Raw genomic sequence first — 16821 nt, forward strand, 5'->3', positions numbered from 1 at the left:
CTCAGAATAATGTGATACTATTCATTAAACATATGTTGTAAGCCTTGGTAAAGATGTAGGTCACTTCAATTGATTTGTGTGATAATATATGTTAGATCATTTAGTTATAGGTTAGTGGAGTTCTTATTGCTTTTTTGAGTCAAGCGCTTATGAAAGAAAAAAAAATACTCTGAGCACATAAGTAGACAACAGTGATACGAGAGTTGCCATGTGCTCTAATTAAATTTAGTAATAACTTGACATGAAGGTGGGGTGCAAGTGAGTTGATGCCAATTCTGATACAGTTTTTTTCTGCTGATTTTTATTTAAAAAAAATTAAGCAAGAGACAAGAAAGCATAAAACAGTACATGAGAAAGATATTTATTTGCTTTGCTGCAGGCTGAACTGGCCTTAAAAAAATCTGTAGCCGTCTGAAATGAGTGATTAAACTGCATTTTAATCACAGTCCTAATAAAGATGATACATATATGTAGCATGAACAGTTTTTTTTACTTATTTTTTATTTTAATTAGATTGTACAACTACAAGGTTTATAGCAAACAAAGTGGTCTGGCTTCAGCTTTGGTAAATTATACTAAAAATGTAATTCACTTTCTGAAGGTGGCGCTTATGGAACAGCAGCAATTCCTTGGTTGTCGCTGTAAACAAAGCAGCGCTGTGCTTATAAAGAATGCTTTGATATTTATAGAGGTAAGATGGAAAGAAAATGCCAATGAAACTTTTCTGAAGACAGAAAGTTACTTCAGTAATACGATTATGTAAACCTTAACCACCAATTCAATATTTAGGATTTTCTTCTAATATTTCCAGCATCAGAAACAGTGAGCTTGCTCTGTCTGTACACTATTTTCTCAGCTAGCGTGTTCTCTCTTCTTTAACTCCATCTTTATTGTGTCCCATCTCTAGCCTCTGTTAATGTCCTTCGTTATATAACTACATATTTGTGCGATCATATTAAGATGTTTGTCTGTGAGATCTGCGAGATCTCTCATGCGCGCCGAGGCTGTCTGTCAGTCACACACACACACACACACACACACACCAACGAGCGCGGCGCACACACAGACATAACAGTAAGAAAACTCCCGTTTGATAATAAAGAGTGACGATGGCGAAGAGCAGTGGTGGACAGTAACGGAGTAGCTTTACTTCGTTACTGTACTTAAGTACATTTTTCAAGTATCTGTACTTTACTGGAGTAGTTTTATTTTGAGTAACTTTTACTTTTACTTCACTACATTCCAAAGCATAAGATCGTACTTTTAACTTCACTACATTTCATAAAACATATCGTTACTCCCTATAATATATCACGTGCTCCGACACGCAGAAGCGGTGTCTGATTCATCATGAACGAACTGAGTCTTTTCAAAATAAACTTTAATCGGATCGCGAATCGCACCAAACGATTCGTTTACGAATTAGAATGATCCGATTGCAGCTGTTCTGGAGTCGACCACTCACTTCATTCAAATGAACCGGCGAGTCACCAGAAGTAAGAACCGGGAGATCTTGTGAGCGCGCGTGCGTCTGATGTTGCTAAAAGTAAGTTATTAATGTCGAAATTTAGGATTAATTATTGTAACTGAAAATCATATTTAGGTCAAAATTGTCAGTTGTTTGGGAACTAAATCCGCTGTAAAGAGTGATCTGTTTAAGCCCACTGAAATGCTGACATGCAGACACATCAATCAGCGTCTGTGTTTTAGGTTAAAAAAAATAATAATAACCTTAAACTAACACAGATTAAATAAAATAACTCATGCATGTCCAAATTCCCCGCTACCGTAATATTAACAGTTTTATTAAAATGCTACCATGACATCTGTTTTTATATTGTGTATTAACAGTAACGTTATACATATGTATATTGTTTGGATTAACTAGACGAGTAACGTTAGACAGACATGAATGTTTATTCATAACAGTACTGAAAATAAGTAAATATTGTAGCTGATGCTAAATGTCTAGCTAACAAGCTGGTGCTAACTTGAGGTAATTTTTATAAATAATGTCCAAATATTTTTATTCAACCACCTATATATATGTATATAGATTACATCTAGGGACAAAAGAAAGGATGTGATGTTCAGAACATGGTAACTAGTAATTATCAAAGAGGGAAAGAGATGCACCCCGTTTGGCCAGGGGTGTTTTTACACCACAGAAAAGGTTTGAGAAGGAAAAAATCATTATGAAAATATAATTATATTTTCCTTAAAATGTTCTTCCTAACTTCAGGCCTTATTATCATGTCATATATAACTGTGATGTTCTGTAAAACCACAAACTTTAAAACACTTTCACAGATCACAGATTCCAAAATAATATTTGCTAGCACAACTATTAATAGTTCTAATAATAAATCATCATATTTTCATGATTTCTAAAGATCATGTGACACTGAAGACTGAAGGAATGATGCTGAAAATACAGCTGCACATCACAGAAATAGATTATATTTTAAAGGATATTAAAATAGAAACCATTATTTTATATATTTTATTTTGATAATTTAGAATTATTACTGAAATACAACCTTTTTTTGTTTCAAACAGATCAATGAACAATAATAAATGAAGTACCTGGAGCTGACAATGAAGTAAATGTATAATAATTGGCAAAGATTATTAATTTAGCGCTGTAAACGCGCGTGTGAGGGGCGGTTGATTCAGAACGGCACTTCGGAGCCTGTTCGCGACTCGGTTGATTCAGATTGGCACTTCGGAGCCTGTTCGCGACTCGGTTGATTCAGATCGGGACTTCGGATCATGTTCGCGACTCGGTTGATTCAGATCGGCACTTCGGAGCCTGTTCGCGACTCGGTTGATTCAGATCGGCACTTCGGAACCTGTTCGCGACTCGGTTGATTCAGATCGCCACTTCGGAGCCTGTTCGCGACTCGGTTGATTCAGAACGGCACTTCGGAGCCTGTTCGCGACTCGGTTGATTCAGATCGGCACTTCGGAGCCTGTTCGCGACTCGGTTGATTCAGATCGGCACTTCGGAGCCTGTTCGCGACTCGGTTGATTCAGATCGGCACTTCGGAGCCTGTTCGCGACTCGGTAGATTCAGATCGCCACTTCGGAGCCTGGTCGCGACTCGGTTGATTCAGATCGGGACATCGGAGCATGTTTGAGATTTTTTTTAATTCAGATCTGGACATCGAAGCAGGAAGTGTTTGTCAAACAGTTAATTGGTCATAAATTAATATTTGGACTTGAGGCTTTTTTTTTTTTTTTTGCTTGTCGATTCAACATGTACATGGACCCACACACAAAGGTGGACACACTCTAGACTTAATCATCAGTAGAGCTCTAAACTTTTCATCCATTGTTATTAAGGACGTTATTCATAACCGTACTGAAAATAAGTAAATATTGTTAGCTGATGCTAACTGTCTAGCTAACAAGCTTGCTGGTGCTAACTTGAGGTCATTTTTATAAATAATGTCCAAATATTTTTATTAAACCACATATATATATATATATATATATATAGGGTTATAATATATAAAATATATATAATATATAATATATAAAATATAATTATATTTTCCTTAAAATCTTCAGGCCTTATTATCATGTCATATATAACTGTGATGTTCTGTAAAACAACAAACTTTAAAATACTTTGTTCTTACTGGTGAAAATCAGATGGTCATCTCTGTTTTCTCTCAGGTACATCACAGTGTAAGCTTCACAGTTAACATTACTCTCATCAGTGTAGTCCATATCAACAACAAAAATATATCTTGACTCCATATAGTGGTTTTTTTGGGGAAAATCCCAGGTATTTTGAGCAGTAGGATTATAAAAAAAAAAAAAAAAAAAAAAAATGTGCTAATATAAAATTAAATTAGCCTATATAAAATTGCAAACATCTATCTTTCAGTACTTTTTTTACTTAAGTACATAAAAAATGTAGTACTTTTGTACTTTCACTTGAGTAAAATTGAAAAAGGAGTACTTTTACTTTTACTGGAGTAATATTTTATTATACGTATCTGTACTTTTACTCAAGTACTTGATTTGTGTACTTCGTCCACCACTGGCGAAGAGATTTGCTTAATAATGTTGTCGTGCAAATTTTATCTTACCAAACATTTCTAATTTGCAATATTATTAAGACGTTTGTTTGTGAAATCTGCGAGATCTCTCATGCGCACTGCGGAGGCTGTCTGTCAGTCACACACACACACACTGTTTTTTTCCCCTTTGTCTGTAGGTTATGAGAACATGCAAACTCTACACACCCAAAACAGCATCTTCATTACTTCTTGTTGTGAGGTGACAATGCAGCTCAGTGTTACTGAGTTACATTATGTGAGTCTAGGAGAGCATAAGTCTAAGTGGACGTCCATGACATGCGGAGTCCCACAAGGCTCAATTCTTTCACCGCTCTTGTTTAGCCTGTATATGCTTCCACTAAGTCAAATAATGAGAAAGAACCAAATTGCCTATCACAGCTATGCTGATGATACCCAGATTTACTTAGCCTTATCTCCAAATGACTACAGCCCCATTGACTCCCTCTGCCAATGCATTGATGAAATTAATAGTTGGATGTGCCAGAACTTCTTCAGTTAAATAAGGAAAAAACTGAAGTCATTGCATTTGGAAACAAAGATGAAGTGTTCAAGGTGAATGCATACCTTGACTCTAGGGGTCAAACAACTAAAAATCAAGTCAGGAATCTTGGTGTGATTCTGGAGACAGACCTTAGTTTCAGTAGTCATGTCAAAGCAGTAACTAAATCAGCATACTATCATTTAAAAAACATTGCAAGAATTAGATGTTTTGTTTCCAGTCAAGACTTGGAGAAACTTGTTCATGCCTTTATCACCAGCAGGGTGGACTATTGTAATGGGCTCCTCACCGGCCTTCCCAAAAAGACCATTAGACAGCTGCAGCTCTTCCAGAAAGTGAAGTGAAATTCAGCCAAGTATGGTGACCCATACTCAGAACGCTGCTGCCAGGATTCTGACTAAAAGCAGAAAATCTGAGCATATCACACCAGTCCTCAGGTCCTTACACTGGCTTCCGGTTAGATTTAGGATTGATTTTAAAGTACTTTTACTCGTATATAAGTCACTAAATGACCTAGGACCGAAATATATTGCAGATATGTTCACTGAATATAAACCTAACAGAGCACTCAGATCATTAGGATCAAGTCAGTTAGAAATACCAAGGGTTCACACAAAACAAGGGGAGTCTGCCTTTAGTTACTATGCTGCCTGCAGTTGGAATCAGCTTCCAGAAGAGATCAGATGTGCTAAAACACTAGTCACATTTAAATCTAGACTCAAAACCTCTGTTTAGTTGTGCATTTATTGAATGAGCACTGTGCAATGTCTGAACTGATTGCACTATACTTTCACTGTTTTTTTATTTGTTTTTTGTTTTTTATGTAAAATAATTTTCTAACTGTTTTTAAATTTATTTTAAGTAAATGTTTTAATCATTTTAAAAGTTCTTTAGTTTTGTTATTATTTTACTTTATGATTATTTTACTTTCTTTTATGTAAAGCACTTTGAATTACCATTGTGTACGAAATGTGCTATATAAATAAACTTGCCTTGCCTTGCCTTACTGTTAGCAAGCACTGCTACATCAGCTCTGAACTCAATGTCAGTAAAGTCAATGATTCAACATGAGATGTTCAGAAACCTTTACAAGCAACCTCTTAAAACAGTGGACTGGGAGAAATGGGAACATGAGCCAGTAGCAGTTGTTGTTAAACTGAATTTCTAGAGTCTATTGTCTAAGAAAACCATGTGAGTAGACATACAGACTGTGTGGGAGGTGTAACTGGAGCAGTTTATTCACACTTTCTGCAGAGCTTCACAAAACCACTTCACTACAGACCAACAGCACGCTGCTCTCCAGCTCGTCTGTGGCTACAGCTCTCAAAAACGTGTTACAAAATTTCTGTCGGGTTTTGTTTTAAATGTCGCCTTTTCAGAATTCAGGTCTGATGTTGTTTGAAGAGAATGTTTGAGACATTTATTTTCGTCTGTTTGTGCTCATGGAGTCTGGCTGGTAAGCATTTTCAGTTCTATGTATATTATCATTTATCCATACCAAAAAAACAAAAACAAAAAAACATTCTGATTCATGATGTTCATTTTTACCATTTTTTCTCTTCCACTCAAATCAAAGGGTTTATTATTGTACATTATTGAATTACTCCTTTAAAATTATACAGTCAGTAAATGTTTTGCAAGTATACATTTTTAGATGGGTTTAAAGTGTACATATTTGTTTTTTAGGTGTGTTTAGTGATGAAGTGAAGTCAGTGTCGGTGATGGAGGGAGATTCTGTCACTCTAAACACTAATGATACTGATATAAAGAAAGAAGATAAGATACTCTGGAGATATGGAAATGACATTCTCATCGCTCAGATCAACAGAAAGAACAATGAGAGCAAGTTTTATAATGATGGTCCTGCTGGTAGATTCAGAGACAGACTGAAGCTGGATCCTCAGACTGGATCTCTGACCATCACAAACATCACAAACACAGACTCTGGACTTTATAAAGTAACCATCACCAGTAAACAGACGCCGCTCAACACATTCAATCTTACTGTCTATGGTGAGTGGAGAATAACTGACCCTTTAGACCCTATAGATGTGTGAGTGTTTCTTCAGTGATCGATTTGGCTGTGAACTTTATTAAGAAAAATAATCTTAATAATTTTAAACTTGAAATAACATACTGACTAAATAATACATAAAAAGCTGAATAGGATTTTCACACTATGTGCATCATTTGACAATTACAGCTCAATCAAAAATGAAGCCTAATGAAAACTTTGTGTTATATTCACAATTTAAACGTACACATTAATGCTAAAATTATTTTTTATAAATTTGTATGATAATATCTAAAATCTAAATTAAATAAATATAATTATATGGTACAGAAATAATTTTCACACAATAGTTTTTGAAAATTATTTAAAATCATTTAGTGTAAGACTTATATTTTTTATATTTTTCATATTTGAAGATTGAAAGTCTCAGTCTGGGACAAGAGTAAAACTAAAAATCAGTACATACAACTAAATTTAACTCCAGCAAGTTGCACATAAACACATATATATGTTTCTTTGTTTTAGTTTTAGAGGGATGTTTATCATAAATGATATGATTTTTCAACTAATTAACTAAATCGTTACATTGATACTGATATTTTAATTTAATTTTAGATATTGAGACAGGGGTTGTCAGGGTCATCACTGATATCTGTGTGATGTACACATCTGTGCCTGACACAATGAACTTCAACTCACATCAAATGCTGACAAATAAAATTAAATAGATGTATTCTCTAATATCTCTTCTCAGCTCCTCTTCCTGTTCCTGTCATCAGCAGTAATTCTTCACAATGTTCTTCATCTTCATCCTCCTCATCCTCAGAGCAGAATTGTTCACTGCTGTGTTCAGTGGTGAATGTGGGTCATGTGACTCTCTCCTGGTACAAAGGAAACAGTTTATTGTCCAGCATCAGTGTGTCTGATCTCAGCATCAGTCTCTCTCTACCTCTGGAGGTGGAATATCAGGATAAAAACAGCTACAGCTGTGTGCTCAACAATCCCATCAGCAACCAGACTCAACATCTGGACATCACTCAGCTCTGTCACACATGTGCAGGTAGGACAGTTCTGATATTAGCATTTACTTACTGATCTGATCTCCTAGTGCTCATATATCAGGTAGTGTTTGTTGTAGATCAGACTGACAGATTAATTCACACCAACTGCTCAATTTGTCTGTTACAGAACTCGACCGTATTATATCGTACATAGTGCTGATCTCTGCTGCTGCTGCTGGGTCTCTGTTGATTTTTACTGCACTCATAATCTTCTGCATCTGCAGGAAACATAAAAAAGTAATCCAAGAAGGCACGTATGACCTAAAGCTTTTACATCTGTAAAATAAATATTATTATTATTATTAACATTAGAATGATGTGAAAGAGTGTTCTAGAGAAAACAAAACAATAATTATCATATTCTTTTTTAGTCTTTAACGTCTATCATTATCGTTCCAACAGATACAACATGTGCAGAAGAGATCACTTACTCTGAAATAACATTCAAGAAAAGAAAAGCACAGGAATGGGTAAGAGCATTTATTTCAGTGCAAATCTTTGTCTTGTGATCTGTGGTAACAAGTATTTATGCATTTATAAGTTAAGGCGTTCATTAAGTCATTAAAAACAGAAATGATGGTGACACTGCGCATAAATAAGTAGTGCAACAGTACTTCAGCCACATTTAAAGATTTGTCAGTAACAAGCAATGTTTGTCAGTTATTAGTGCAAACGACAGATTGCCGTTTTATTTTTCACACCCGCTGAGCCTGCTTTTGGTTCATTGCATCCTGTGTCAGAATATCGCCTGTTGTGCAGTCATTGTTTATTTCAGATCGTTTCCTTTAGTTTGTTCCTCTCTTGCTAACTCTCTTTTGATGTTTCTGAGTCCTATGCTGTATAAATTAGGGAATCTTCCAATTTTGGTAATATTTAGTTTAAGTAATCGTCTGTTCAGTTTTATTAAAGAGTACCTTGGCTGCTTGACAAGCTAGTTTCACAGTAGTTTCACCAATACTGTCGTGGTGCATGCTGGGAACTAACTCTAGACCTGCCTTCAGCACTGCAGGCATCACTAATAGCTTACAAATCTTCCTTAAACTCTTCACAATAATAGTAATAATAATCAATTATATATTTGTTTCAACATTAAGAGTAGATATGTACATTTATTTGCTGAATGTATGGTCAGTACATTATACTTTTCTCTTTTGCCATTCATCATCTTTATTTTGCCTTTATCTGAACATCAAAAAGTGCAACTGAAAATAAGGAGTGAAAATGTATCCCATAATGCAGTATATGATACTTTTATATCATAATATTAATAACATAAAAATGGTTTTACCCTCCAAAATGTGGAGATACTATTATAAGTAATTTACTGAAATAAAAAGTATTAAAGTTGTTCTAGTGTATTTTCATGGCAGAATTTGGATAAAGGTAATGATAAATAAATAAAATGATAAATGCATTAGTGATGTGAACTTGTGCTTCTGTTTTGTTACAGAGAGATAAAGAGGAGACTGAGGTGGTGTATGCAGGAATCGCTGGGAGATGCTGATCAGAGTATGATTCTGGAGGTGAAATACTGTGAAATAGTGTTAGTGTGAAACTTTGTTTATTTGAACATAAATGTATGCTCATTTTACACGTCACAAGAATCACACACAGATCTTTGAAGATCAGTGAGTTTCTGGAAATGAACTGAAATATTGCCATTCCCCACTGACAGAATGCATCTTTGCCTGACAGAAAAAAACCTTTCCATAAAATCATCCGATTTGAAGCGTATCAGTCACACAAGATTAGTTCCTAGGTTATGTGTATGTAGAATAATTTTTACTATGGCCAATATGGCAAACATTTATGGTCTTTTCGTGAAAGGCAAATGTGAAATTGTTCATATAGTGTGTCTTCTGCACAATGCCAAAACAGGTTACTGTTCCAACACAAAAATATTCCTTTATGTGCATAATTATTAAGAAAATATTAAACATGAACATCCTCGTTCTAAAGAAAGATGGTGGCTCAGGCAAATCCTTGATTTGATCTCATGCTCCTGAACTGTGTCTAAATTAGGCGCAGTTAATCGGCCATCCAAGATGCCGACTTTAAAAAAGGTCCTCGTGCAGGTTTGCCCATGAGAGACGTATATATATATATATATATATATATATATATATATATATATATATATTTTTTTTTTTTTTTTTTTTTTCAGTGGATCTGGAAGATGCTTACTTTTATATCCAAATAGCCTCCCATCACAGACCATTACTGAAGGGGTGGTTTAACTATATACAGTACAGTCACCATTCACACTGTCCCTGGCACCATGCACTTTTACCAAGTGTCCTTTTAAAATCAGGTGGAACTTTTTATCCCATTAATCAATCATGTCGAATGAATGTATTTCTATCCAGGGCTTTGGAGCAGTTTCCATTCATGTTTTCATATTTTAAAACAGATTCAATAGTTTTGTCAGTGCTGTAGTAATGGTTTATGAACATAAACATGTCATTTCACTTACAACTCTTTCTTATGATGACATTTTCAAGAATACAATTCTTTAAAAGATATTTCTTTTTTTTAATTACTTTATATTTCCTTTTGTACAGTATTAAATAAAGACTCTTTATACATTCCTTAAAATGTCCTGCCTCATTTTGACCTTTTAAAAGAAAGACTGTCATCATGGGTTGTTTGGAGGGAGGAAATTCTCGAAGGCGGGGAACCGATGTCAAAACAAATGTCAATCTAATGAGAAGATTTGAAAACAAGTGGTTCATTCATAAATTAGACAACTTTACATTAATGCTGTGTAAATACAAAGAGAAGACGCTGAATCGGAGACCTCACTGCATTTGGTGTAGACAGCAACACAGATTATAATGGGCTCTACTGTCTTGTGTCATATCACGTTTCATGACATGGTGTAAATGGAAATTTTAACAAATCAGACAACTATCCAGTCAGTAAAAACACACGAAGTGGCCTGGTGTAAACACGCCCACAGATGAGACGGAAAACACTGAAGTGTGAAGGCTTCATTAAGTCTTAATCATTAATCTGATCATAGCTGTGGGTGTTTCCATCGAAAACAATCAGTTAAACAGTTAGGAAGATTTTGACCACGAGTGGAAAAAAACACCTAGTGTGAAATCAGAAGCTATGGTGAAAAGAGCTGACAACAACCAAATAAATGTGTGAACTTTGGTCTATATTCTACACTGCTCTTAATTCCACTTTTATCTCTCATCATGACTATTTTAACACGTTGTTGCTTTAATGGATGTTAAACCCCTAAAATATATTGATCCACAGATGTTTGATCTGATCAAGTATCTTCATTGTGTTCAGCTGTAAAAATCAGTGTTTGGTTTAGTCAGTGTATTTATAATCAAACTCCAGAATTAAATTAGTGGTTCCCAACCAGCCCCCAACCTTGCGTAAAAATACAAGCAAATTATGCATTGTTGGGGGCTCCAGAAACGTAGTTGGTAACCACTGAACTAAACCACTAACATCAGCTGCCTTCGATTCATTTACCACATGAAAAGCTTTTCAGCAAGACAAATGAGTTCAAAACATTGTAACATAGTACCAAGTGATCAATTGAGAGCAGATGATGAAGAACAATGTAACTGTAGACACACTTTAACATGATATAGTTTAATGCACTTCTGCTAAAATAAATGGTGATAAGAAGTTCTGCAAGAAACTTAAGCTTTCAGGAGCCACAAGTGACCAAAAACAGTCCAGTTAGTCCTGCTTGTTCGTATGTGAACGTGTGTGAGAGATAATCAGAGCAGAAACTTAGCAGTGCATTAGAAAGTTTGTTTTTAAAACTGAAAAGGGGGCATTTAAATCACTGCACGTATCTTCATATTTGAACATTTTAGAGTGCTTGTGTAGAGGCGGTTGTATCTGTGATTTTTGCAGGACTCCAGTTTAGCAGCCGCTGTAGTAACTTTTGCCCTGTGAGCTTTAGACGCTGGTACTGCTGGTGAAGGTCTGCACATGAGTCCTCACTATCCGTAAACAAACAGCGTCATCAGCTACGTGTGAGTGTCAGACAGAGGACGTTTGCACTCAGGACAGTCGTGAACACATTGAGAACACTTCGCCTAGGAGGTGGATTAAAGGTAATAATCTTGTAAATAATATTTAATTTCTTGCACAGGCTGATTGTTTCACTTCACAAGAACTCTTGGTCTTTCCTGTGTATGCTTTTCTTGCTCTTAAATAAAAGGACAGTGGTTTCACCTTCCAAATTTTTTTTTTACTGCTCTACTGAGGAACAAGAGACTGCTACATCTTGGACGGCCTAAAGGGGGGAGTACATTTTCAGTTTTTGGGTGAGCTATCTCTTAAAGCGCCTATTCTTAACCATATGGCCGCGGCCCACGCTTGGGCTGTGAGCGCCACCTGGAGGGCCGCAAAAAACGTTACGTTTTTCACCTGTGGGCCGCGAAGGCCGCGGGACCAAACAAGTTATCAATTGAAGACACCAGAATGACCACTGTTATCCATGAGACAGTTACAATACACCATCCCACCACTGGCAGTAATGCCTCAGTTGTTTAACTAACGCTAATAAGCAGAAGAAGACACTCAGTAAACCGTAGCCTGAAGCAAAAGTTACGCCTGCTTCACCCATAGGTTTCACCCCTGATTTCCACTGCACACGTCTGCGGCGCGTTACGGCTCCGACGCGGTTACCGGAGCTGATCGCGGTCACTCTAGTCTATGCCTGTGTTTACACCAGACTTTCTGCTGCACTTTTCAAAAGCGTCCCAGAAGTAACTCTCCACGCCGCTTCGCTAAAGATAGGTGCCTAGTTTATTTCTGAAGCACCCCGCACACAAACCGCACAGCAAATAAAAAATAGAGGTAAAAAAAATAATGTGCATTTCAAAATAAACACCCTGTGCAGACTCCCAATCGTATTTCACATTACTATATTCATGCGGCCAGAAATAGATGACAAGAGGTTCATCCTTAAAGTTGAAAAACCTCACATTATATGACACCACAGATCCTTTTTACAAGGACAATTAAAAAAAAGGAAGTGGTGTGGAGTTTAACTGCAGGAGTTGCATCACTGGAATAAACATAATTAAACCGGATAAAGCATTAACATTTAGCCAACCATGTTAGAGCACACAGAAATCAAGAAAAACAATGTTGGACCACAGGCTGTAGTGATGGACAGGCAAATAACATGGTCTCGCGAATCCTACCGCTCTGCTTCTGATTCGCCTGTACCGAGTTATTTTTGCTGTGCTGCACATGCTGAATTACACACATACTCCATCTGAAGTGTGTATGCGTTGCATGTTTTGTTTACGCAACCATGTTAATGGATTCCAGCGTTCACACTGCGTGCGGCTTTGGTCTGTCAAACAAGCATCAGTGCGTTCCAGGAGCGGTCTTTTACTAAGCCTATATTTTTTCATTTGCACTTTATTTGTAACTTATTTCATTAGAAAAATATTATTTTGAATTTATTTTTAGCAAAACATTTTGTTGTTTTTATTTTATATAAATGTAATTTTTTTGTAAGTAGAATCTGTCAAATCTTACAGAATTTTTGTGTTAATATGCCTGACTTGAGCCTTTTAATTTTGTTCTTGATGCAGATTGATTTGTTCCTTGAATTGTTGTGTGTTTGGCATCTTGTTTTATGTGCAGGTTTATATACACATGAATAATAAACTGTTAAACTGCATGTGGATTCCATATAGTTATTGAATACAAATCAAACCAAGGCTGAGATCAATAAACCAATACAGTGCTAATATTTGATTGGGCCCTGGGCCACTTTGTACTGTAAAATTTGGGCCCGACATCAAAAAGGTTAAGAACCCCTGTTTTAAAGGGTCTATTATTTGTAAAGCAGAAAGATTTGTATTGTAAAAAGTTATAGACAAACACAATATAAGTGAAAAAAATAGCTAAAATATATTTTTAATGGGCATTTACATTTGATAAAATTAATTTATAATAATTTAAGTGACATTTATTTAGAAATATATTGATAAATATACTCAAAGCAGTTTAAGAGCATCTCCACTGTCCTAAACATCGAATTAATCAGAGTTTGATGATCTTGTCTTCTCTCTTCTCCTCTGTTGAAGGTTTCTGGATCTGAATTCATAAGCCAGCGCAGCAACAGTAGCCACGCCCACCAGAGCTGAGAGAGCCAATCGGATCGCAGCTTCAGTAAAACCACAGCAGCAGATATAGACTTCTGAGAAAAGAAATGAACAATTTTGAAACATCATTATGATTAATTTAGTTTTGTGGAAAATCATAATAAAACTGCTGTAAGGCTGGAAGAACCTCAGACACTGATCTTTGAGATACTGGCAATACAAACACAGCGCATTTACGTACAGACATGTGTTTTCACACCTCACATTTTTTTATTTTTCACCCACTTCCTTCTGTTTACCATCCTTCCCTTCACTCAGCTCACTCAGAATGGTCAACAGCATAATGATCATGAATGCAAGTGATATTCACAGTCACGTCTGGTATCATTCGAAACATCTCAGTACAACTGGTACAACTGTCTCAATCTTACAAGAAGTAGACTAAAAGGTAATACAGATTCTAAGAGTTAAGAGATAGTTTGCTCACTGTATAGTATAAACTATAATGATCAATGTATATTCTACATGTTAGTTCTGTCTCCATTTGGAGGAGCTTTGACTTGGTCTGATGACTTGGTTGATCAGGTGTGCTTCTGTAGTCAGATGAGCCCGTAGTGTGGAGTACGTGTGTCCAGATACTCCACACTATCTTTCTGAATTCAGATATTAATCTAAGTATGTACTGGATCTCAGGTCAGATGGAGCATACAGTAGGACACATCAGCTGAGATTCTAGATTCCTTACTAACTGCATGACTTTAGTTAAGTTGTTATATAGCTGTATTAACTGTGGGGGGGGGGGGGGGGGGGCTAGACAAAATACTACTGAAGTATTAGCGAGATACTTTATAGTACCTACTCGCCTTAACCTCTGATTATTGTTTGAGCTCTCAGTAAGTTGTTAATGTAGCTGACTGTAGGAGGCTAACTGGAACCAATATTTAAATAATGGCAACCACGAGACGCCCTTTTAAATAGCATTAGTCATAACCTCTGGATAATGATCAAACTGGCAAGTTTGTGACTGTGAAGTCCTCTTAAATGGCTGATGTGAGACACTGATGAGAGGCATTATTCCTGAGAGGAAATTAAATGACTTTGTGCTGTGAAAATCCCGAACGGGCAGGAAACCTTCAGCCATCACTAGATACCTTTATTGGGACAATTGGGTGGACCTTACACTGCTGTACCTGCACATGTGTGACAGAGTTGAGTGATGTCCAGATGTTGAGTCTGGTTGCTGATGGGATTGTTGAGCACACAGCTGTAGCTGTTTTTCTCCTGATATTCCACCTCCAGAGGTAGAGAGAGACTGATGCTGAGATCAGACACACTGATGCTGGACAATAAACTGTTTCCTTTGTACCAGGAGAGAGTCACATGACCCACATTCACCACTGAACACACCAATGAACAATTCTGCTCTGAGGATGAGGATGATGAAGATGAAGAACACGGTGAAGAGTTACTGCTGATGACAGGAACAGACAGACGATCTGGAAAAAAAGAGAATTAATGTAATAGTAAGTGACGTTTTATTTGTTTGTGTGTGTGTTTTATTTGATATATCTTGAGTGAAGGTTCATCACACAGAGGTGCTTGCCGACACTGACAGTCTCTGACTTCCTCTACAGTTATAAAAGGCTTGTGTTTACATTTTTAAAATGAAATTAAACTTAGTATCAGGCCAAATTGATTGCTAGAAAAATATTTTCATCACAGGATTATCACACAATAATAAAGAAGAAAGAAAAATTACTGAAATACATTACAGTTGTACATGTTGAAAAAAAAATGCAGCTATTTGTGAGAAGGCAATACTTTTTACATTTTTATTGAAAATAAGTGAGACTGTGAAAAGTGTTTTAACTCACCATAGACAGTAAGATTGAATGTGTTGAGCGGCGTCTGTTTACTGGTGATGGTTACTTTATAAAGTCCAGAGTCTGTGTTTGTGATGTTTGTGATGGTCAGAGATCCAGTCTGAGGATCCAGCTTCAGTCTGTCTCTGAATCTCCCGTCACCAGTATCATTATAAAACTTGCTCTCATTGTTCTTTCTGTTGAACTGAGCGATGAGAATGTCGTTTCCAAATCTCCAGAATATCTTATCATCTTTCTGTATATCGGTATCATCAGTGTTTAGAGTGACAGAATCTCCCTCCATCACCGACACTGACTTCACTTCTTCACTAAACACACCTGACAAATATACATATTTACTCGATTAACAGACTTTATGACAGTTTTAGGAATTTTATGTCTAGTTATACATTGTAATGCAAAAAAATAAATAAATTAATTAATTAATTAGATGACTACTAATTTTAGCACCATGCGCACAAAAAATGTAAGTATATTTAGTTCTGATATAAAAATAGTGACAAAGTAAGTGATGGAAATAATAGCCATAAAAATCCTCACCAGCCAGACTCCATGAGCACAAACAGACAAGAGGAATCATTTTCTTCAGGAGTTTGCAAAACCGTTTCATCATGACAGGGCTGTGATAATAATCAGGTCCTGACGCTCTTTTAAATGCAGACTGTTTTCTAACAAAGCAGAAGAAGCAGAAGTGCTGTCTGTGTGTGGTGAAGTGATTTAGTGAAGCTCTGCAGAGAGAGTGAATAAACTCCTCCTTCACAGACTCTACATGAGTTCCTCGAATGACTTTAGACCTACACAGAGAAGAAAGAATCTTTACTCTTTATAAACAAAAATAAAAAAAATAAACTTTCTTTTAGTAAAACAAATATAAACCTCCAAATTTGAAGGCCTTTGCTCAACCAATGGTCCAACTCATCCATGCAGTGGGTCCTCTGTAAATAACACATTATATTATATTAAATTATATTATATTATATTATATTATATTATATTATATTATATTATATTATATTATATTATATTATATTATATTATATTATATTATATTATATTATATTATATTATATTATATTACTGTCTGAGTGGGAGGAGCTAGTGGAGGGGTTTATTCACACTCATTGAATCACTGTGACTGGAATACATTCAGTGTCAGGACCTGATCATGATCT

General features: G+C 36.0%; 2 protein-coding genes across 2 annotated transcripts; one reads left to right on the top strand and one right to left on the bottom strand.

The window, feature by feature from the left end:
- The first annotated feature begins 5857 nt into the window (after positions 1-5857).
- Positions 5858-7947, top strand: LOC127942447 (natural killer cell receptor 2B4-like). Its single transcript, XM_052538149.1, has 4 exons — positions 5858-6046; positions 6277-6603; positions 7359-7664; positions 7793-7947. Exons 1-4 carry the CDS (start codon positions 5998-6000, stop codon positions 7945-7947), a joined length of 837 nt encoding a protein of 278 aa, XP_052394109.1. The 5' UTR covers positions 5858-5997.
- Positions 7948-12731: 4784 nt separating this feature from the next.
- LOC127942874 (SLAM family member 9-like) lies at positions 12732-16510 on the bottom strand. The gene is made up of 4 exons (XM_052538882.1): positions 16190-16510; positions 15641-15967; positions 14957-15262; positions 12732-13861 (listed from the first exon to the last, which is right to left on the bottom strand). Exons 1-4 carry the CDS (start codon positions 16260-16262, stop codon positions 13701-13703), a joined length of 867 nt encoding a protein of 288 aa, XP_052394842.1. The 5' UTR covers positions 16263-16510; the 3' UTR covers positions 12732-13700.
- Positions 16511-16821: the final 311 nt, after the last annotated feature.

This window comes from Carassius gibelio, chromosome A22, assembly GCF_023724105.1.
Source record: "Carassius gibelio isolate Cgi1373 ecotype wild population from Czech Republic chromosome A22, carGib1.2-hapl.c, whole genome shotgun sequence".
Lineage (NCBI taxonomy): Eukaryota > Metazoa > Chordata > Actinopteri > Cypriniformes > Cyprinidae > Carassius > Carassius gibelio.